Raw genomic sequence first — 22,845 nt, forward strand, 5'->3', positions numbered from 1 at the left:
TCCTCTAAGGTCAGTTTGTTTATTTTGTTTATTAAGTCATGAAAACAAAGACAATTTGTTTATTTAGACATTAAAAAAAAAAAATCAGTCAATGAAGATCTTTCCCTTCTGATAAAAATTTCTCCCCCAAACCTACACAGTGCCCCTTTAATTAATTCCTTCAAAAATCCATCAAATTAGTGTCTTTAGTCTGTTTAACACACAGTAGATATTGTTTTATTCAGATAGTCACATATACAGAAAGAATGATTCACACAAGACGAGGAATGTATTTTCAATTTAATTTCTTTTAATATAATCTTATTTACATTGTATTTTTTCATAAATGTTTAGTACATAGTAAGTTACAATACTCTTGCATCCATTACACAGTGAACTAAGAACCTAGAAAATGCAGATTGAAATGATACTGCGTAACAGTCTTCAATGTTCAATCTACAACAGATCCCAACCTTTTCCACATTACTCGCTCAACATTTAGGTTTTTGATTTCATTCACTTCTATGGAGGATCAATGACTGCAAAGAGACTTTGTTCATTCATGGTGGTCTTCAGGACGATGACTACTTTTTCTAACATTCAGGCCAAAGGAGAAAAAGAGATGGGCAGAGAGACAGCAGGGCCACAATGTAAAATGAAAGAAGAAGATGGTGAAATGGATGATGAAACATGTATGAAAGGCTTATGAGATTTTATTATACATGTCACATACAACCCAAGAATTCCTGAAACTGACTCTTCCTTTCCATCCTCGTGGCTCATTTTGTTAAATATCCAGGTCATGCCCTCGGACCTCTCCATAACGTCAGCAGAGTTAGATTTTAAAATTAGGGCTGGGAAGGATCCCTTTCACATCAAATAAATGTAACATGGCATTTAAAACACCAAAACACTAACAGCTTTCATTCACCGACAAGAGTATTTCTCCGCAATAGTATGAATGTTAAAAAAATGTAACAAAATTCAATAAAACCCACTTTGTGGATTACTTGAATTGCAAGTGAATTGACCCTTCAACTCTGGTAGAGGGGGGTGGTGAAGAGATTAGTGTGGGCTCTTTGTAGAGCATATAGCAGCTTGGTCAGTAATCACTTAGTAATAAATAATAAAACATCAGAGTGGATCAGAGTGGTCGCAGATACAAACGGAAGAGACAAAAAGTCACCAAACAGAGGAGCAGGCTCATTTTGATCATTTTTACAGCGTAACCGGGTGCCATGCCTGACACACATACAAACACACACCCTCTCTCTCTCTCACACACACACACACACACAGACACAAATACAATCTCACTCTCTCATCGTCTCACATGCACTCACACAAACGCACGTACATGCACGCGCTCTGATACACGACAGTGGTTAAACATGAAGCATGAATACTAGTCAATCAATCAGCTCGTCAGACAGAAAGACAATCAGTCTCCGCCTTGTTCTTCACACGTCTGATTTTCTTAAAAGTCTCTGTTCGCAGGCTCGCATGTGATTGGCTGATTCTGTCCGGAGACTCGAGTGTGTTCGGGAGTCAAAGTCGCTGTGGCGGTAGACATTCTGAAGAATGACATCATAGCTTGTTAAAACTGAAGGATAAAAATGCTTCTTCAAAACATTTGAAAAAATTTTAAAATACTTTATTTTTTTTTGTTTGCGTTTTAGTTTTTTTTCCACCTCCTGCTGTGCTTCCTCCTTTAACCCCCAACAGTTCGGTGGAGAGGGAGGAGGTGGCAGGAGACCGCGAGTCTTTGTGATGCTTGGCCACTCCGTATACTCTGCGTATACTTGATAGTCTGTCTCTGCCGATGTGTTTGTGTGTGTGTGTAAATGTTAAATGTCAAATGTCAGATAGGTTGTGTGCAAGTGCAAGCGCAAGTGTGACTGTGTGTTTGTTGGTTTGGTTGTGGGTTCATCACTCCACAGCGAAGCCGCAGGTCTCCTCCACAGCCGTCAGCAGTTTCTCGTAAAGTTTCTCGTAAGACTCGTAGGGAGGGATGTCTATCCGGTTAAAACTGGAGACGGAGAGGGATAATTAGTGACACCAAACCTGACATTTTTCCAAGTATAAAGAAACAGAAACCAGAATCTTCCTCTTTTGTGGGTTTCTTACCACGTGTGAGCCTTGGGCAGGTTGTCTGTGTTGGCGTCTATCAAGTGGATGGTGAAGAGCCTTGGTCCTGCAGAACCTGTAGAACCTTACACACATACATTCTAGTTATCACTGCTCTACTCTGGTACACAGAGCACTCATGAGTCTTTAAACAGTAAAATATAAGAATAAATAATAATATATAATACTATAATACAATTAAATATGATATATGAAAGCATCAAAGGAAACGTGATGAAAGCTACATTTTCATTAATGTAGAACCTTTCTTGTTAGGATTGAAAGTGTTAAATAAAGTTTAATTAAAGTCTTCTATGGTTTAAGTAATGTGCAGCTGCTGGGCTGCAACTAATGATTATTTTCATTATTGATTAATCTGGCACTTTTTTTGACGATTAATCTTGTAATTGTTCAGTCCATAAAATGTCAAAAACTTCTTTTGTCCAACTAACAATCTGAAACCCAGAGACTCTTCATTCATCATAAATGACAAAAAAGCGTAGAAAACCCTCAAAATGATTTTGATTAAACAATAATCGAAACAGTCTGCAATAATTTTCTTTCAATTGACTAATCAATTTATCGACTAAATGATCGCCGGCTTTCATCAGGAAGACAAACATTGTTCTTATTGCATTAATGGTGCTTTTTTGTTTAATTTCTTTGTACTTCATCAGGTGAATGTGGAGCTGGAGGTCCGGTGTGATTGAGACTAGAGTGCAGCTCTAATGTTAAACAATATAAACATCTGGACCCTTATTACTGGTAGATAGTCAATAATAACTGATTTGGCATCTAGACTGGGGGTCAAACCAGTACGCAATGTTTAAATGAGAGCTACACAGATCAGTTAATTCATTGATTTGTCAAATATAAGAGAATATCAATTATTATATTGTAGTATTTTAATTATCAATTAATCTGTTCAATAGCTGTTTCTAGCTTCTCAAGTGGGTTATTTTGATGCTTTTGCTGATCCAATAGTGAGCTAAATATCTCACTTTACTTTATTGCAGTTTCACATGAGAAGTTTGAACCAAATATTTTTGAGTCTCTTGGACTTTGTACTCTTCGGACATTTTACAGACAGAAAAAAAAAATTGGTTAATCAAAAAGCCAACTGTCAGATACATCAATCATAAAAATAATGTTATAAATAATGTAATAATGTAATTGTAAAGCTGTACAAAATACAACTGGGTGCCAAATATATTCTTGTCAGGATGTGTATACACCAGTAAAATGTCCTCAAAAGTCTAAAATAATTAGGCTCAAAAACAGAAATGTCAATAAGGCCTTTGCTGTAACTCTCTTTAGTTCTTATGCTGCTAAGTTTGCACATAGTAGCTAATGTGTGTAACTGTATGTGTGCGTGGTGTCTGTGCCAGTCCATGACCCACCCTGCAATGCTTTGAAGCCTTGTAAGGGGACCCTGGTGGAGCCCGTGACAAACTGCAGGAGGCGTCCTCTCCTCTCCTCACTGAAGGCCTCCACTGCCTGCCAGAACCACCGCACCACGTTGCTTTCACTTGTGCAATGCTTCAGGCGGGTGTTTGTCTTCCAGTCTGCAAGGTCTATCTTCCCCAGTCCACCGATGATCAACTGGCAGAGGGAGAGGAAGATTAAGAAGAAGGTGGTGGACCATGACAAATATAATTTAGTCTTGTATTAAGCTTTCTCAGTTTAATCTAAGTACTAGTTTTTGTTCACAAACAGCACATGTACCTCCAGTTCTTTATGGTCGAAGGGTTTGAGGAGGTGCTGGGGGATGAGCTCACTGAATCCCTTCTGTAGAGCCAGAAACTGGGCTTCAATTCCACGCATAAACCTCCAGTTCACATAAAGTCTGAAAAATACAAACAAATGATGTAGGCCAAATAAACATACAGTGCTAAGCTGGCTAAAGGATTGTGCACAATAGCTCTTCTTGCAGAGAAGATGGTGCGTTGCTTACCTCACATATTCTTTTTTGTTTTCCTCAGTTACAGGAATATTGCGGCCATTCGGTTTGAGCTCATGTTGTAAGAACTTCCCAAAGGCATTGTGCTCTACGCAGAATGTGTGGTCGAGGACTGAAGTGATGTCGTTCTCTCTGCACAAAGAGCATTAGAATAAGTTAACATTAAAACTGAAAGTCTGTCCACACTCAAAGAGGGACGAGTGCAGGATATGAACAAAGAAACTGTTCATGATAAAAAAAGCTCTCTGCTCACAATATCCAAACGAGGCTCTTGTGCAACTCTGGGTCGGTGGTCTCTAGGTCGTTGAGCTGGATCGGTTTGCCTAGCAGCTGTTTGTAGAAGGGCAGCGTGAAGCTCCCGTTGATGTAGTGACCATGAAAGACTGCCAGGCCCATCACACGACCCACAAAGTGGAAATATGACAGGTGGTCCTGAAAGACGGTAACAGAAACGGAGAGACAGACAGACAGAGGGTCAGACTTCCCTATTCAGTTCAACCTCAAAGTGCTTCGTGTGCGTGTGTGTGTGTGTGTGTGTGTGTGTATGTGTGTACTCACAGGGTTGATGGAGGAGTCGGGGTTGATCTGTAGTGTGTAGATATTGTCTGTTGAGTACTGGAACAGGCCGTAATAGGGGTTCAACATTTCATGACACAGCAGATACAGCCACTCCCTAAAGACAACAACCAGATTGTTAACAAACGTTTAAACTCACATAGGAAACTGTGTAACACAAACATTTGCGATAGACTAAAACATTCGGCCCTCTTACTGGAAGTATTAATCTTTCTGTTCTATAAACAATGAGAGTTTCTCCATTTACTACTACAGATTAGTAAATGTAAAGGGAATGTTGCAAAAATGCCAAACGTGGTTCTTTGTTAGTTTTAACGTCTTATTTTCCTTCAGTTCTGACTAATTCTATTATATTTTTGAAAACTTTCAAATAGCAAAGCTTAGCTAAGACCCAGGAAACCTGCTTACACTATGATTTTAGTGTCAGAGTGGGAATATTTTGCACACACTCACAACTCTCCCTCAGTAACTCTCCTACTTTAAGCCTGACACTTACAGACGTGTGTTTAAAAGTAGGAAGATCGATACTGTCAGTACCGGCCAAGGAGCCAGAGTTACTTTACGTCTGATCTTTTCTCGCCTCGCTGGAGGCCCTGCAGCAGCTCCAGCTGAGCAGGAGTTACCCAACCACAGCCGGCACCGGGTTAAAATCACTAACTGGATGTCAAATTGAGATGACAAAGACAATGACAGAGTGAGGAGGAACAGGGTGTGGAAATGTGCCCACACTTATTAGTTTACCCCTGTACTTTACTTGTCTTGCTTCTTTTATTAATGTATTAGTACACTAGTATTATTATTTGTTTTGCATTTACTCAAACACTTGTGTGTTTTGTATATTTCACTCACTCTGTATGAAAGAAACTTTCAATAATTTACAGCTTAAGCTTACAGACTGAAAGGCTCTTTCAAGAAATCTAAAAAGATGGAGGAGCTTTCTTTGCCTATACAGAGAAAATCACCTTCCCTGTGACACGTTTACTGCCAAAAAAGGATATCCTACAACAAACACAGCACGTGGAACTGCTCGGAGATGTGGATATTCGCCAGTTACCTTGCCACCCCACCATAGTCGAGGCCCTCCTCTCCCCTGAACTTCACCATCAGACGCTTCTTCAGGTCTTTGGGCCTCATCTTCATTATCTGCCGATATGACTCCTACATCCACACGAAACATAAATACACGTCAGACAGGCACATTATCACAGACTAAAGAAACAATTAGTGACCCACAACAAAGCCCTTTAGATCAGTGATGTTCTGTCAGACAGTTTATTAATATGCTGCCTTTGTGCTCGAGAGAAAGACGCTAAAAGAATGGCTTGTTTTGACTGGTGTGTGAGTCATGAGGAGTGTGGATATGTCTGTATGAATGTAAACCTACCCACTCCATCCACACTGCTTTCATAGCTCTGCTGTACACACATGTCTGATCTGTCTGTGTTTGTGTGTCAGAGACAGCATTGTTGTCTGGTTTTGTGGCATTCATGGAGGACAAATCTTTTATTTCCTTCCTGGTTTGACATTTGCACCCACCTCAAAGATCTCCTCTCGGGACACCTCTATGCGACAGTGTCCTGCCTGAGGCTGCTGCAGGGACAGCTCGTGGCGGAGCAGTTTCAACTTGTGGACCAAGTCTCTCTCGTAGCGCGCTGCCACATCTCCGTCCCCACCTCCTCCACCACCGCCCACTCCCCCGCCTCCCACCTCCTCACCCCCCACTTCCATCTGGGGGGCCTGGGAGGATTCCTTCGCTTGGGATTGCTGGCTATAGGTGGGAAGAAGAGTAGGACCGGGGAGAAGGACATGACAAGAGTTGACAGAAAGAAAGGACAGGAAAGAAAAAAAGGGGAGAGAGCAGGCTGGATTACATGCTGTGCACTCGCCCCGGAGCAGCTAAATCTACCATAAGCCCACATTTCTGTCAAATCACACGATTCACCATCATTAACAGAGCTGATGACTGTTAGTAGGTCATGTTCAGAACCAGTCTGAGTCTGGCATTACGGCCGTGAGTGATCAGATTAACAACAGATTAGTCCTGAAACCACTTTTTCTGTTTATGTGTCAGGGAAGTCTGCCACCCAGGTAGACATTGATTTTCATACATGAGAGGATTTGAAGAGTGTGTGCAGCACGTGCCTGTACCTGATGATGGTGTGTAGGCGCGGGTCTGTGAACTGTGTGGTTCGGTTGTTGTGGTCCACGAAGTAGATCCGACCCGACACGGTGCTTCGGACCTCCCAGCCCACTGGTAAAGGTCCAAGCTCCTCGCAGCTCACACTGGCCAGATCCCTGCACCAGAAACAAGGAAGCCGACTGAGCTAGCAGCACAAATCCACCAAATCAACTTGAGACTAGAGCCTTCAACCAGACGTCTTGTCTCCAGCACTTCTGACCCCACATACTGCTTGTTCTTAACCCAGAACTGAGCGGGGCTGAAGGAAATAACCTCAGATTTTCTCTTAATCTGTTGGTGTAATTAGCACTCTAGCTAACAAAAAAGTAGGACTATTTTCATACATTTCTAAATACATCTGTCAATTCAAAGACAAATGACATAGCATTACAAAGATGCTGCGTATACAATATACAATACAACAATATAACCCAGTTTTCATCTCACTCGGTTATGCTTGGACTAGACAGAAGTGAAGTGGGGGTGTGATCGTACCGTGGTATCCGAGGGTCATGCCAGGTGCTGACGCCTGTCTGTGTGTGAAGAAAATAAACCTGGCCCTGCACTGTTGTTCGTTGCTCTGTTTGTAAAAAGAAAACAAAGGAAAATGTTACACGGCTTCAGAAATATACCATGCAGGGTTTTTTAAGAAAAGTCAACTTTTAAAGCACTTTCAAGGTACCTAAACCAAACATTTCGAGACTTTTGAAGCGTTTATCATCCCATCTAAAATGTTAATATCAATGCAATTGCCAAAAATAAAGTTTAAAAAAATTCCTTTATGCCAACACCAATGAATGTATATTATCGCTCGTTACTTTTAGCAGCTGTTCATTTGAACTTTGTACGTTTTTGTCATGATTTTTTCCCAAAACTCCAAAAATGACACGAGGATCGTTTAATTTGGTTCACATGAGTGATTGTGCAGATGAAAAAAACAGATTATGTTGAAAATCAGACTTAGAGACTTGGAGTAATTTTGTTCCAAGAATATGTGAGATAAAAAAGCCTATAAAACTGTTCGACTGACCATATCCCTCTGGCAGGTCAGGTGGTTGGTGCCCGTGAGGTCTGTTCTGAGGGGTGTGGCCGTGGCCTCTTGAATCCTGCCCTCTGATTCGCTGCGCCTGAAGACGACTCTCTTGGCTGGGCGAGTCGAGCCGACAGTTCCCGCCTCCCGCCGCACCAGTGGGGTCGGAGTAGGGCAGCGGCTCTTCGCTGAAACATCCCTCAAACACAGGCCTACACACACACAAACGCACACAAACACACACCCTGAAGTCCTATTTTCTGTTATATTGGAATCACATGATAGTTTAACTGTTTTTTATTATGAGTCAAAAAGACTGGGAGAGGATCAAACAAATAATAATTATGACTGAACTGACTTTGCAACACAACAAGCACTCTAAATGGGTCTCAGTCCTACTTTACGGGGTGTCCCAACATGACAGGCATAAACATAAGACTGAAGGTAATGTGTGTCCGGTGACACACTCACCCATCGTTTTCCAACAGTCCTCTGCAGTCCACCACGGGGCCTCCGCTGCCAATGCGGTCTCGCGTCTGTAAGCTCACTGAAAACAAGCAGGTGGTAAAGGTCAGAGAGATGACAGTGTGACAGAGCAGAGGGGGAGCAGAATATGCACAGCGAAAGAAAAAGTGACGCGGGGAGAGTCGTCCTTACCTACAATCTGCCCTCGCACTGCGTCACTGTCCGAGGGGTTCAGTTTACATAGATCTAAACGCTGGTCTGGATGAGGAGGAATAAGGAAATGCATTTAATCAAAAACCTCTCTTATGAGCATGTGTGCAGTCACGTGTATTTAAATGTATAAAAAGGACAGACTTACATCCTGTGTCTTTCAGCCTGCTGATGGCGTTGGAAAGAAGTCGTATGCAGCCCAGGAAGCCCGCCCCCTGTCGTTTATGGATCTTTTTGTGGTTCCATATACTGATGGTGATGGAGTCTGTCTTTCCAATGTAGCTGAAAATACAACGCCAAGTTAGATTCTCAGGTGTCTCCTCTGTGTTTTTCAACACAGTCTGGTATCAGAATGAGCTATATATGCTCAAATCTAAAGTGTCCTTTAATGAAAGACAACCCCAGGTATTTCTTTTGGGGGGGGAATGACTGTCGGGAGATGAAGGAGCAAACTGACTAAAGGAGATATCAGGGTTGGGCATATAAAGTTACAGTGGCCTCTGCTGCAAACTTTGAACCTCGTTAGCATCAGTGCTATGTGCAAATAAAAGTTGAGACACAGCCATGCTATTGATTTTATATAATTTCTCATTTCATGTTTTGCACTTGTATATTTTCAAACAGGGAAGAAAACCCTGTCTTTGCAATTTATTTTGATCGCAGTCTGTTGTAGTAAAAGTGCTTGCGACATCTTAAATGTGACTTTGACTTCAAACTGAACATATAGCCCACTTTGTAGAAAATACCAAAATCTAAATTGTTTACTGCCCTTCAGCACGAAAGTACTGACATGTGAATTTTGGTCCATATCGCCCAGCCCCAGCCTAAAAATAGCACAATATCTTTTATATCTTCAGTGTATTAGTTGCGAGTGTGCTGCGGGAGACTCACAGGTCGTAGTGCTGATTCCATTTGGGGTCCAGTGTGCTCTTGACTGTGTCTGTAGAGTGGCATTGACCTGATCCGTCCACCACAACCTTGGCAAATGGATCTGGCAGGCCTGCAAGCACGCAATTCAAATTAATTGTTGACTTCCTTTTTATCAAATCACGTAGAAGATAATATCAGATTATTAGAAACAATTACATTAGCTTAAGCACGGCAGATAACACAATCTCCATAACAAAGCCAAGCTTTCTTCTCCTACAGACATTTAGCAGATTCTGTTCTGCAATTTGAAAAACCTCTAACCCAGTATCAGGGTTTTCCATTTGGTTGTCATTGTTATTTAACAGCATCTGGGGGGCATCATTTCATCATAGCATAGTGAAACTGATTGTGGCACACACAGACCCTTATTGAAACACATCATCTCATCATGTACACCAATCACCATAATGTTAAGATTCAGGCACGTGAAAATGAGCACACAAAAGGTACTTACGAAAGAAGTCTTTCTTTGCGAGGTTCTTGGCACATAATACTGTAAGAGATAAAATCATTATCAACAAAATGCCACACACACAAATATGTAAATGATGCTAGTGTGTAGGCTGGTTTGAATGTATGCTGGTGCACATAAAAACTGTGTGAGGAAGAAGAATGCTGGTTAGGATAATATATGAATGCCAGAGGATGGTAATGTGCAGTAGAACTTATGTGACATGCAGACAAGAAGGAGCAGTAAAGTATAGGCTAGTGTCAGGATCACTGCGCACACACACACACATACATACATACATACACACACACAGACACACTCACACAGGCCGCCCACAGTGAGCGCGGCAGAATGCCTCCTCTGCCACATCATCTTTATGGATTCAGACTGACCAACACTTTGTGAATTCGTCAGTGTTTCTAAGTATTTAGTTTATTGTGTGTGTGGGTGTGTGTACAATTTCTTGCTATTTGTCTGCCAGACGGCCTGTATGGTGCGAGAGCTGGCATATGTCACTCCAGGTCAGCTCAGCGAACAAGGCTGTAACACTGAAAAACACAGCCGGACCACAATACGCCAATTTTTAGAAACACAATCATGTCCAGTCACAAGTATGAGTCTTGATTATAGGGTGGTGTGGGCAGCGAGCAAAAACAAGCTGCGCGGTCCTATTCAGAGCTGATGTAAGGCACACAAAAAGTGACTACACTTAAAGTGTAATTGACATGAAAACAGTTATCGTTAGACACAATGTCTCAGTGTCCAGTTGTAAATGTCAGCATGTAAGCCCACTGCTGGGAATCTTGTGCGGTCAAAGAATGCATATAAACATATCCTTTAATTATCTCTCTTCAGTACACCTTTCTGTAAAGAAACAAAAGACTGATTCCTGAAGAGGGCTGCATGATAAATTGAAATATTTTTGAAATTCCAATATGGCCGAGAGCAAAAACTAAATCGCAGAAGCTGCAATCTTATGGTAAAGGTCAAATGTGCAACAAAAAAGAAGTATAATGAGCTACTGTAGTGCCGCAGCGATGCACTGGCTCATATATCTTGTTCTCCAGATGTAAGAAAAGTTTGTCACAGTCGCCAACAAACTTCATATCATTTTAGTAGTTTTTCTAGTGAAAATAAAAACTGAAATGCAAAAATGGTCATTTCTACTAATCGTGAAACATATCGCAATCATGATATCTGTCAGAATAATATTTTTTTTTAACCGTATCATTTGGCCTCCGTTTCCAAAGGGCATAGTGTTTCAGCATCTTAAACTACCATGCCACCACATCACAACTTTCAATTTAAACCACTTCATCTACAGAATTTGTGTTCACACACGATAGGTTTTCAGGGTCATTTTGCTTAAACAGACTGTGGGGGGTGGAAATCACTTTAATTGTTAAACATCAAACTATGCAAACTTCAGTCTTGGTGTTTATGTGTAGGCGACAGAGCAGCAGTAATGCCACAAGCTGTTGTTGCCAATGGAGAAGTCAGACTTCTGCCTATTTTGCAAAAATATTCATGTGGCAGCAAAGTAATGTGTGGACTATGGCTACTATATAGATACAGATTTATTTCCACAAAAAGTTACTATATGATTGTTGAATGTCTGTCAATAAAGCAGAGCTGCTGACGATTAGTTTCAATGTTCAACACAGCAGATCATATAAAAACGTCATTATAATGTCCTGTCGTCTATGTTCGACTGATTATTCATACACCACACTGGAGCAGGGCATGCAAGGTACCCTGGAGCATCACCAACGTGTGCACAGGTTTTAAATTACCATTTGGATTCTTCCTTTAAAGCTACAGCAGGTACCTTGCATCCATTTCACCAACAAGCAATTAAGATGAATTGCCATGTTTGGATTATTTTAGAAAAAAATCTTTGCCCCATTTCAAAGACACACAAATTAAATGGGAGCCCATCTGACACAAAGAGGTGGAACGTGAAACTATATCATGTCGGTCACCTTTATCCAGTTAGCCGGGGGAGGAGGAATGTCCTCCCCTGCATTGGTTTTAATTATTGAAGGTTCTCTTTCTTCCTGAGCATTTCTACCTGAGCTATAAAATGGGTTTCATGCGTTAAAATCAGTGCTGAAACGACTTGTTCACTGTGGAATAACCAAAAATAAAAAAGGATTGTTGCAGGCCTGGTGCTGTGCTAGTTGAGTAAAGGTGGGGTCATATAGAGGGTTACAAAAATCCATCTTAAAACCCAGAAATAAATGTGCATTTTTGCACTTCCTGGTCCCTCACTTTAAGGTCAATGTTTTTTTTGTGAGATGCCTAAAATAAGGTCTGTAGTTAAGAGATTTTAACGTTCTTCTTTCCGACATAAAATGCATCTGAAAATACTACACTCGTGAAGTTTGAAGCTTTTACATGTCTTTAAAAAGGCAGTTGCTGACAAGTGGCTAAATGAGAAAACAGGTTGCCAGGGAACTCAAATTTCATCACGCTGAACACAGACTCATTTCCTCACAGGTCCGGGCAAACTTTAGTTGCAAACGACTCTAAAAGGTGCAAAACGAAAGAATTTTGGTTGAACAAAGTCAAAACTTAACTAAGATTATCAAGAGAATGTAAAAAAACCAAACAATTTTCAATGCATTTAAGCTTCAAAAATCATAAAGAGGTGCTCAGCTGTGAAGATTATCTTGCTGAACAAAATGTGTAAGATTAAACTTTTGTTTGCCACAAATCCTTTTTTCTTTAATAATTCAAAGCCGAATGGAAGAATCCCACTGGCTTTTTGTCGAGGGAACCACGGTGATGCTAGCCTCTGGGTTGGCTCACAAAACTGTGTAAAACAAAAGCATCTCACGATCTATTGTATCTTGTCTTAACTGATTTGCTACACCACCTGAGCCGTTATCTTATCCTTGAGGTTTGCTTCAAATCTGGCATGATTTGGTTTGGCCCCGACAGCCTTCTAGGAAGTTAGTCAGTCTGCCGGTGGTTAAGGATGTGGTGACTGTGTGACGGCGCAGATGTGTCTGGCTTAGCCTCGTTTATTTCCTGTGATTAACCCATTGAGAATGGCTGCAGGATATCCTTCCCTCTTCCTCATCAACCCCTTCCTCCTCCTCCTCCTCCTGACTCACACATTCCACACCGAGACCTCATCTCTTCTACACAGACACAATAAAGGAAACGCAACTTCAGAGGGAGAGAATCAAGTTTCTAATTTGCCCCTGCCTTCTCTTTCAGCGTTAGAGGAAGACTTCCTCTGCCACTGTCACCACCCCTCTCGCCCTCCAATCTCTCACTAGAGACGAGGGACACCCCTAATTTCACCCTGTCTCTTTTTCCGCCTCCTGACCAGCTCTTCTGTGGCACTGACTGTGTGACAGGGCCTTTCTCAGTGTCTCAGGAAATTCCTCATCCTGCCAAGGTCACGGCTGGTAAAGACTCACACAGTCACAGCTCAGCTGGTTCTCCGTTTCCCCCCCACTGCCGCTTTCTTTTTTGGCATTTATGTCCTTTTCTTTAAAAAACAAAAACCTGAGAGCTGGAGAGAGCTAGCGGGGGGACGTATTCTATTCATCCAATCTTGGGGGAACAAGCAAAAACAGTTCGAGGGAGATGATGAAAAACGGAGCTGCTTCTGTGCCACGCTAGCAGCTCCTCTAGGAATTTGAAGTCACAACATGTTTCTAGCACAATCAAGCACCTCTCACAAACATTAAGAGGGTTTGCAGTTTTGCTCTACTCTCGCACCAGAGAGACTACTTGATATTCTTAAGGTAACGACACGAACCACAAAATTGTAGGAGCTTCAAGGCTCAATTCAACTTCTGAAATCACAGAAAAAGGTCAAGTTCTTTGGAGAAGATGCTGAAGTGAACTCTGTTCATTGACATCAATAATCGTGATACTAAGATGCTTCTGCAGCTGTTGAGACTGCACTGTTTTACAAGTGAAGTAAAGCGACCCATGTGAGATTACAACGATGTCATTTCCTGTCTAACCCTCTCCTCTCAGCTCCAAAAACAAGACAGCGGCCAGCGGGCACGTGAGCAAATATCTCACCTACTTATTAACATGGCCTGCACTAGAATCCACACACACACACACACACACACACACACACACACACACACACACACACACACACACACACACACACACACACACACACACACACACACACACACACACACACACACACTAAGGATGACGAATTGGCACACAAAGGACAGGTTTAATGGTCACAAGCCACTTGCAAACCAGTTGTTTAAAAAGAAACATTAAAAAAACTAAATAACTTTGTGCTTTCTGTCGCAATGTGTTCCTTTGAGCACATGTGTCACATTCTTCGTCTCTCCATTCTCAGTGCCTACATTTATTTTGTTGCTTTTGTGAGTGTATATATGTGTGTTTGTGCACATGCTGGCGGCTCAGTAAGTGAGCGGATTAGAAGTGCTTATGCAGCTTCCTAAGTAAGCAGGATTCCCCACTTTCCTCTCTCTCTTTCTCTCTCAGACACTTCAGCTGATTTTAGTATCCTTTCTTCTTTGCTCCTTTTTCCTTTAGTTATTCCTCCTTACTCCATTTTTTTCAGCCCTCGTCTGTTTCAGCTCTCTCCAACCCTCTCTTGTGGTTGTCCCAGGCCACCTGCTGTCCTGACGCTGCCCTGAGTTTGTTCCTTGGCAGGTCGGTGTTCAATCCGACTACCTGGCACGAAAACCTGAGCAGCACGTGTTGCTTCCACGAGCAAATTAACTTAATCCTGCTGAATCACTGATTCTTTCGTGCATTAGACGGCATTTTCTCACAATACAGTCCATTCATTTCCAAACAAAAACAACCCTTTTTTCCTTCTTTCTGACCTATTTATTTCCTGACGTTTTGCATCGTCCTGACCATGTCCTGCATTCAAACCTGGTCAGCAGTCGGGGAACATGCAAAAAAAAACCAAAATGGGGCCCGATGTTGTTTGAAATTGTTTATGTTGTGCGTGTCACAAACACTATCAAATAATAAATATTCAAATCAAATATTTGGTGCCGACTCTCAGAACTGGGCCGTGTTTGATACTCAAATGCAATTTCAAAATGCATTGACTGGTAGGTCAAATACAAAGTCCTAAATCAGATGACAAAAAACCCGCTAACATCTGGCTTTTGGCCTCAATGTGAATGAGCACAATCGGTATTCATTCCCAGGTCACGTGACTCTGGAGCAGTCACAGGTGTTTATCAGCTCCAGCTCTGATCGGCAGGGATGAAAACATGACAAAAGGCTGGACACAAACATTTTCACCTGTTCTTTGGCACGTTACTTTAACATGCAGTGAAGCTATGTACACTGGCACGTAAAGAGTTTTCATCCGTCTCTCAAGCAGCACTTGAACGTTGCTCAGCTGGTGTTAAGTTTGAAAAACAGACTGAAGTGAAAGACAAAAAAATAACCACCATAACATTGTCACTGGCCTCAATGTCAGTACCAGATCTGTACTGCACATGTGCAACACAGCGAGAATGAAGCAAGATGTCTCACTCTTTAGCTAAAGAGCCGATTTCAGAATGTTATCTATTTTGACTTTTTTAAAACAAGTTTTAAATGTCTTCTGGGTGTAGTCTGTTGAGGTGTATGATCTGTCTTGTTCCACTTAAGCTGATCTGCAAAATAAAAGATATATGATGGCGGCTGAAAGACAACAATCACCTCTCGGCTAGCTGAAACATCTCCATGTAAACCCACCGCACACGTCTCTGAAATCTGAACCAGTGTCAAACTCGCCTGGTCTTTGTCTGTGTCCCTGCTGCCACAGACACACGGACCTTTCTGATGTAGGCCAAACAACCCCTCTCCCTGACAGACTAAACAGAGCGCTGGCCTGCCGGGCGGCATTGCACTCCCATTGGCTCGTCATCTCACATTCCTCACCCAATTAGAATTCCACTCATACCTGTGGGGGCGGGGCACAGTCAGGGGCAATAACCTTTGTTTGTAACCAGGCTGAAATAATGTGTGACTGCTTTACACACATACAAACCCACACACACCCTCCACAGTCTAAAACATCCATACACACTTTCTCTGCTTTCTTTCATCTGGACTCATCTGAAACACAACTGTCTGATAATATACTGTATGTCACTAGAGGAATGTCTTGGCGTTATTTTACTAGATTACCTATATTTATTTACTATGTCAGCACTGAACCTATTAGAATACTAATGGATGATTACTGTTGCTGTATTTATTAATACTTCTCACTAGGGCTGAGACTAGGGATTATTTCAATTATCGATTAACCTATCAATTATTTTCTTAAAAACTGAATGCCCTGTACAATGTCACAACACACTCCCAGGGTTAAAATGTGTTATTTTGTCTTATTTTAACATTTCTATCATGTAACATTAGAGCTGCGACACTTAATCGATTGATTAGTTGTCAACTTTTACTTTTATTACCAACTTTTTTGATGATCGATTAATCAGATTGAGTATTTATTGAAGAAAAGGGGAAAATTCTAAGATTCCAGCCTCCGAAATGTGAATATTTTCTGGTTTCTTTACTCCTCTACGACAGTAAACTGAATATCTTTGAGTTGTGGACAAAACAAGACATTTGAGGACGTCATATTTTAGCATTAAGAAACACTTATTAACATTTTTCATCATTTTCTGAAGTTTCATAGACAAACAACTGATCAATTAATTTGAGAAAATAATTGACAAGACTACTCGACAATGAAAATAACTGAGCTGGGTCCTAAATTACAATAAGAAATCCAGAAAACGGTCACATTAGAGCGGATGGGACCAATGAAATGTTACCATTTTTGCACAAATACATTAACTTTATCAATCATCAAACCACTTGCTGACTGATTTTCTATAAGCTTAACTCCCAACTGTAACAACTTTCTAATCTAAATTGCTTCTTGATGTTTCTATCTGTTGTTTCTTTGTTTGTACGTATGTCCATCACTGTGTGTTATGATGATTTGCACTGTGATCCAGTTTCAGAAAAAGAGGAACAAAGTAGTAAAATTAAGAAGACAGTATGTGGCAGACATTTTTAGACACGCATCTCATCAGCACTTTTACTCAAAAACCATCCATCACAGTCACACACTTCTGTCTGCACCGGTCCATACAAACTACATGAGGAATATTCAGCCTGCCAGCGAGCCAATTTTGGTGTGTTTACTCAGTTTTGAAGCAGTAAAAAGACAAGGCGTCTGCCCAGCGGCACAGAGAGGACATTTCCATTTGAATAGAGGCCCCTGGGTGCCCAGTGGGGTTACATTAGCTACAGTAAAAACCATTGTTCCAGCTGTGTCCGTGTGTGTGTGAGAAAGACAGAGAGAGAGGCTCCTGTGTGCCCTACAGAGGAGAGTCTGACCCCAAAACGGACAAAATATCCGAGTGGAGTACAGGGTGTCCGTAAAGAGCAAACGTGTCAAGCTCCTATGAGTGAGGAGAAGTTAAACGACTCAGACATTTGTCTTGCTACAGCTGACACAGCCGCGAAATGCCAATCAATACTCATGGGTAATCTAGGCTAGCATGTCAAATCAAATCTACCGACAGATTGATTTTCAGAGAGGCTGGAGTTCGACATTTGCTTTCTGGTACAGAGCTCGTCGCATTCAGGTCAAGCACCGGGTTCGGCTGGTGGTCAGCCCCAAAAAAATGGGTGTAGCTAGCGAGCGTTAGCGGTCAACATTACCCACTATGTTAGTGTTAGCTAACGCTACAGGCAAGTGCTAGCATTGGGTAAAGTTTCTGAACGTGGCTTTCAAGAGTCGGTGTTCCCAATGAGCCGAAACAGCTGACTAGTCGGCTGTCTCAGCTGTGAAACCCACAGGACAGTGGACTGCTTCTTGACTGTCCTCTCGGTAATTCGCTTAGCATCTCGGCTAACAAGCTAGCACTTGTGCCGCTGTGTTTGCCACACAAAAACCGGATGTTTGGGCAAACAGCAGAGCCGAGACCCTGAAAGACACTCGGTGTTGCCTTGTTAGCTTTCTGATAGCGACACTTTACAAGAGTGGCGTGTCTGTAAAACATTTCAGCTTCAGTTCAAACATGCACCGTAAGCGCTTTCTTTCGGTCTCGTTTTTTTTTTACCTGTCAGTCGGATTTTGATGCTGGACCCGTTCCTCCGAGTCCCAGGATTCGACATCACTCCGGGAGAAACGATCACACAAACTTCCCGCTGGAGTCTCCCAAAAACACAGTTTCACCACTTAATGGGAACGCGAACGAGTTCAGTACAAAAACATGCGGTTTGTTTTTGTTTTCCTCACGGGTCTATATGTATTATTTCATCGCAAAGTCCTGCGCTCCTTCGAAATCCAACAACACGAGAGAACATTTTCGGGCAGGCTCAAGCACGTACTGACGTCATGTCCTTAACGGGTATAACCTTACGTGCTCGCGTCTGGGAAGCGTGGGCGTGCCCGTGAGGATCAGCTTCTTCAGCAGTCCAGGAATCCTCCAGACCTTCAGTTTTGCTTTTGTTTTAGGTACTTTAACCTACATTGTTAACAACAAAAAATACCCTGATTATTCCCCATGTCTATTTGCAGTGATAAATAGCATCTATAACGTATGTTATGAATTGAAACCACAGACAATCACACTTTAAATCTATTTTTAATCAAGAAATGTAATAACAATGAACAGATAAGAATGAAATGAGTCTTCTCTTTTCACTCATACATTCTCAAATTATTATTATTAGGTTTCTCTTTTAGTCATACTTTCATTTTGATTTTTTCAATAGGTCTACACTTCCAGCTGCTTTAAACAAATAGATTTTAGCTTTCTGTCTTCTACCTACTTCTTAAACACCACCAGTTCTTGAATATTCATTCACAAAAAGTAGCACTCCTATACTGTTATCTGCCAGTCTCCATTCAAGCTTCTTCATCATCGCTGTGTAGAAACTGAATGTATTTACAATGAGAAGACAAAGCTCCAATTTGTTATGAATCTTTGTTTGGCTATTCTCTTCTCCCACCTGATGCCCAACAACAGATCTCAGTTCAGTAGATTCTCATCAATAATCTCTCCATTCAGAGGAGCTTGTTGTTTGTCATACTTGCCTACATTAACCCTCCCACACTTCTGCTCTCCATTTCTTATTTATATTCAGAGTTTCACATTATTTAACAGCTCCACAATAATAAGTCTGTAATATTGTAGTCATCTTTTTTATTTTCCTAGTAGGCAACTGCAGTATTCACCCTTGTTGATGCTTTGTTTGGCATCATCAGGGTCAAAAGTGAAACAGCGAGTACAGTAGTGTAGCCTTGGCAAAGATTATTCATTTGAGAGCGCTTCTCTTAATGTTTTCAGGTGTCTATGAAAACCTCCAACATACAGACTTCAGAATCAGTTTACAAATGGCAATGAGCTAAACTGATGCAAGTTTCTTCCAACAGGTTTTTGATCAGGATCAGAGCAACACAATGACCTCATGGACGAAAGTCATTAGGGTTCATCCTCTGAGCACCATGACTATGTCTCTCTACCATAGTTCATGGCAATCCATCAAATAGATGTTAGTCTTTTTGTAGCGTGGCTGAAAACTTAATTTCAAGGTAAGAATATAGATGATCTGTTCACCTGAATTGAATAGTGACAGGCCGTCCCTCAACCTCAACAAGCATTTGAATGCAACAAGATGGGAGACTACCAACAAAATCCATAGTTTAAAGGTGCAATATGTAGGATATTTTAATTTTCAAAAAAATAAAAAATTCAGAAATATCTTAAGATTATCAACATGATGAAAAAACATTTTTTTATGTTATGTTATGTTGATGTACATGCGATGTAAACAACACCAACATGCCCCCAGTGCTCCTCGCTCGAACACTAGCTGCCAACTGAGCTAACAAGCTAACAACAGCTACAGTTAGCAGCAGTTAGCGGTTACTCTGATGATATGCTGCCCCCTATTTAGTTGGAGTACAAAATCAACAGGTGGCCAATTCTCACATACCGCTCCTTTAATTACAGTGAAGATGAAGGTGAGACAGAGAACGCAGAAATGACACCAGATCAAGTTCAAGTAGATGCATTACTTTATCTAAAATGATATGACATGCTTAAAAAAATCATCAGGAATGTTAAGTATAGCATACAGCGGTCTAAAACGCTGGCACGCTCCGTTGAAGGAGCTGGGTGGGCAGGGATAATGGCTGAGGGGATTTGGCTCTTTAGCAGCACCGGGGTTAGCAGTTCGGCTCCAGTATTAGCTGGTGGAACAATGGACCCTCTCACCAGCCTGTTTACAGGACACAGTAAATCCACATAAGCAGTGAAATGGCTCGCCGGATACTACACACTTCCAGAAGCCACACTCACGCACACACACTTTTTCTCACAAGCACACACACACTAACACACATACAGTTGTGACCTTTATATCTATTTTTTTTGTCCTTCTCACACAGATATGCTCACAATTGCAAGAGGAACAGGTGGAAGTAATGATTTAGAGGTCCTCATTGGTGTTTTTGCCCTCAGCCTGTCCCTCCTCTCAGTCTCCTCTTCCCACTTTTTATCCCCGACCGCAACATCTGTCTAACTAGCACTTGTGTTTGTGTATCGTGTATCATGTATGTATCATGTACATGTCAACACCTCACAGATGGCTGTAGTAGACGCGCCAGACAGACACGCACACACACACAAATTAGTTGATCCCTCCAAAACGGTCATGTACAGCTGTTAGTATGATTATGTGATTATGTGTGTGTTTGTGCACATGCGTGTGTGCGCATGTGTGTCTATACAGAATGTGTGTTACTCAAAGTGCCGTTGGGACCCCTGAGACAAACCAAGTGTGTTCGCAACTACTTATATCATACCGATCATAGAGACAAACTTAGTTACACCTCTGGGGACACACACACACACACACGCTTAATGAAGATGAAGTCATTCATTGCACAGAACAGTTGGGAAATCCCACTGGGTGGCCAAATGTGGGTTTGTTCTCGCAAAAATGATTTTGATAGACAAAGTAGACATAAAAATGGGAGAGGGGGAAATTACATGAGGCCATAAGAAGAGAAACAGTGAGAGAGTTCGAACATCTGCGCTCTTGAGAATTGGTGAAATACCAGAATATTCAAAAAGATGAATGTCAGAATTTATCTCAGACTACGACAATATTTCTTTGGAGGGCTTTTAGATTTTTAGATGGAGTCGAACCACAAACTCTCCTGAGAGTGTGATTAACGTCAGTCTGTATCTATTGGAGCTCCCTTTGGGAAACAGGAGCAACAGCTGCTTCAGTCATGAGGAAGCGAGACTGAGGCTACACTCTGGATAACATGATAAGACAGTGATGCTAAAAGCAGGGAAACAGGGTTTTTTTCTTCTCATCATGTCTGTGACTTGAGCCAAACTCCTGCCTTTGTGGCCTGAAACCAAACTAAAGCCTCAGCAATCTGTCTATGTATCTACTTTTTCAAGACGTGACTTGCACGCCCTGTCATATACAGACAATAGGGATGGAAATCGAGGTGTGGAAGGCCGGAGGGATGAGGAATATCTATCTATTTTCGAGTGATGGGGTGAGGAGATGGTTTCAGCCTGAGTGATGGCCTTTTTCCACAGAAACCCTAAATGGACGGCGGAAGATTGAAGAATTCCCAGATCCCGTGCTGCCAGGCGGATCAGAGGGATGAGACCTTGGGGTGATGGCTGATTTTAGAGTTGTGACCATATCAGGGAGGAGACGGTTTGATATAAAACGGCATGGGCTCATCTCACACACCCGTATTCCTCCTGAGCGTACCTCCAGCCTACTGCATTGGTGAGTATTTGAGTCAAATACTGGATCTTATTAACTAACGGCCATGTCTTTCCTCTAAATTTCTGCTGTCTCTCCATTGCTCAGCCTCTCTTCGCAGCAGCCAGTAGGTGAGTGAGCTGGTCAGTTGGTTGGTATTTGTTGGTGGCAGCAGCAGCAGCAGCAGCCATGCCGGGTGCGTATAAAGGGGAGTGCGGGGATGATGTGGACCCCATGCCGTTCCTGGTTCCCTCAGAGAAGGAGCGCCTGGATGCTATGAATAAACCATACGACATCAAGCGCTCCTGCTGGATCAAAGATGAGAAGGAGGCTTTTGTTGCTGGGGAGATTCAGTCTGAAGATGGGGACAAAGTCACCATCAAGACCACCAAGAATACTGTAAGAGTCACACTCAAGCTAATTGTTTTTGCATACTCTCATGGTTATAAAGTCAAATTCATGTTGATGAACTGATTATGAGTGATTATCCCACTTTTTGATTAGACTGTGGCCGTGAAGATAGACGACGTTCAGCAGATGAACCCTCCGAAGTTCTTCCAGTCCAGCGACATGGCCAACCTCACCTTCCTCAACGAGGCCAGCGTCTTGGAAAACCTGCGTAGCCGCTACGTCAGCATGAGGATCTACGTAAGCCTGAGTTAATCACCAGTGAAGACCTCGCAGCTCCGCAAAAACCTACTCAAAACCTTGTTTATATCACACCTCAAGGACAGCTGTTAAAACAGTTGTATAACATCTTCTGTAGCTCTTGAGAAGATTTGCCAAGCCTGGGAAAATAACCCTGATGATGTCATAATGATGTCATTGGGGTTATCTGGGGTTGGCTCTGGAGAAGCCAGAGTTACAAAATGGGGGTTTAAAGTTTGAAATACAAAGGGGTTTACTAAGAAGGGTGGGTCAAATGTAAAGATGCTATTGGTTGCATTATGGGAAATGTAGGATCCAACACCAAGGACTAAAAGTCAGAATATCTTGGCCTCTGCTGCATCCTTTAAACCTCCCCGTATGTTCCCTTCCCCTTCCAGACCTACTCAGGCCTCTTCTGCGTGACCATCAACCCGTACAAATGGCTGCCCATCTACGGAGCCAAGGTGGCTCAGGTATACAAGGGGAAGAAACGCAACGAAGTT

The 22,845-nt window shown here is 42.0% G+C and overlaps 2 protein-coding genes across 5 annotated transcripts in view; one reads left to right on the forward strand and one right to left on the reverse strand.

The window, feature by feature from the left end:
* Positions 1–267: 267 nt before the first annotated feature.
* Positions 268–18,279, reverse strand: smurf1 (SMAD specific E3 ubiquitin protein ligase 1). Of its 4 annotated transcripts, none has more exons than XM_084372620.1 (18): positions 18,013–18,279; positions 9,911–9,949; positions 9,418–9,526; positions 8,675–8,808; positions 8,509–8,574; positions 8,323–8,398; positions 7,852–8,063; positions 7,317–7,401; positions 6,791–6,937; positions 6,179–6,410; positions 5,697–5,800; positions 4,625–4,739; positions 4,320–4,498; positions 4,061–4,198; positions 3,832–3,952; positions 3,507–3,708; positions 2,107–2,182; positions 268–2,008 (listed from the first exon to the last, which is right to left on the reverse strand). In XM_084372620.1, exons 1-18 carry the CDS (start codon positions 18,065–18,067, stop codon positions 1,909–1,911), a joined length of 2,190 nt encoding a protein of 729 aa, XP_084228746.1. In that variant the 5' UTR covers positions 18,068–18,279; the 3' UTR covers positions 268–1,908. The 4 variants fall into 4 exon arrangements, with proteins under 4 accessions (XP_084228746.1, XP_084228744.1, XP_084228745.1 ...); XM_084372618.1 differs by having other exon boundaries at positions 2,107–2,191; XM_084372619.1 differs by having other exon boundaries at positions 6,785–6,937.
* Positions 18,280–21,883: 3,604 nt separating this feature from the next.
* The window catches only part of LOC311268577 (myosin-16-like), a gene marked incomplete at its 5' end in the record, with an annotated part of 17,106 nt that continues 16,144 nt past the window's right edge, over positions 21,884–22,845 (forward strand). The window contains 3 exons of the mRNA XM_084372272.1: positions 21,884–22,093; positions 22,199–22,342; positions 22,741–22,845. The exon at positions 22,741–22,845 is cut by the window's right edge and continues 52 nt beyond it. Coding sequence (XP_084228398.1) covers positions 21,884–22,093; positions 22,199–22,342; positions 22,741–22,845 — 459 coding nt within the window. The remainder of the gene's footprint in view (positions 22,094–22,198; positions 22,343–22,740) is intronic.

Source organism: Pagrus pagrus (genome assembly GCF_965226575.1).
Source record: "Pagrus pagrus genome assembly, chromosome: 13".
Taxonomy (NCBI): Eukaryota; Metazoa; Chordata; class Actinopteri; order Spariformes; family Sparidae; genus Pagrus; species Pagrus pagrus.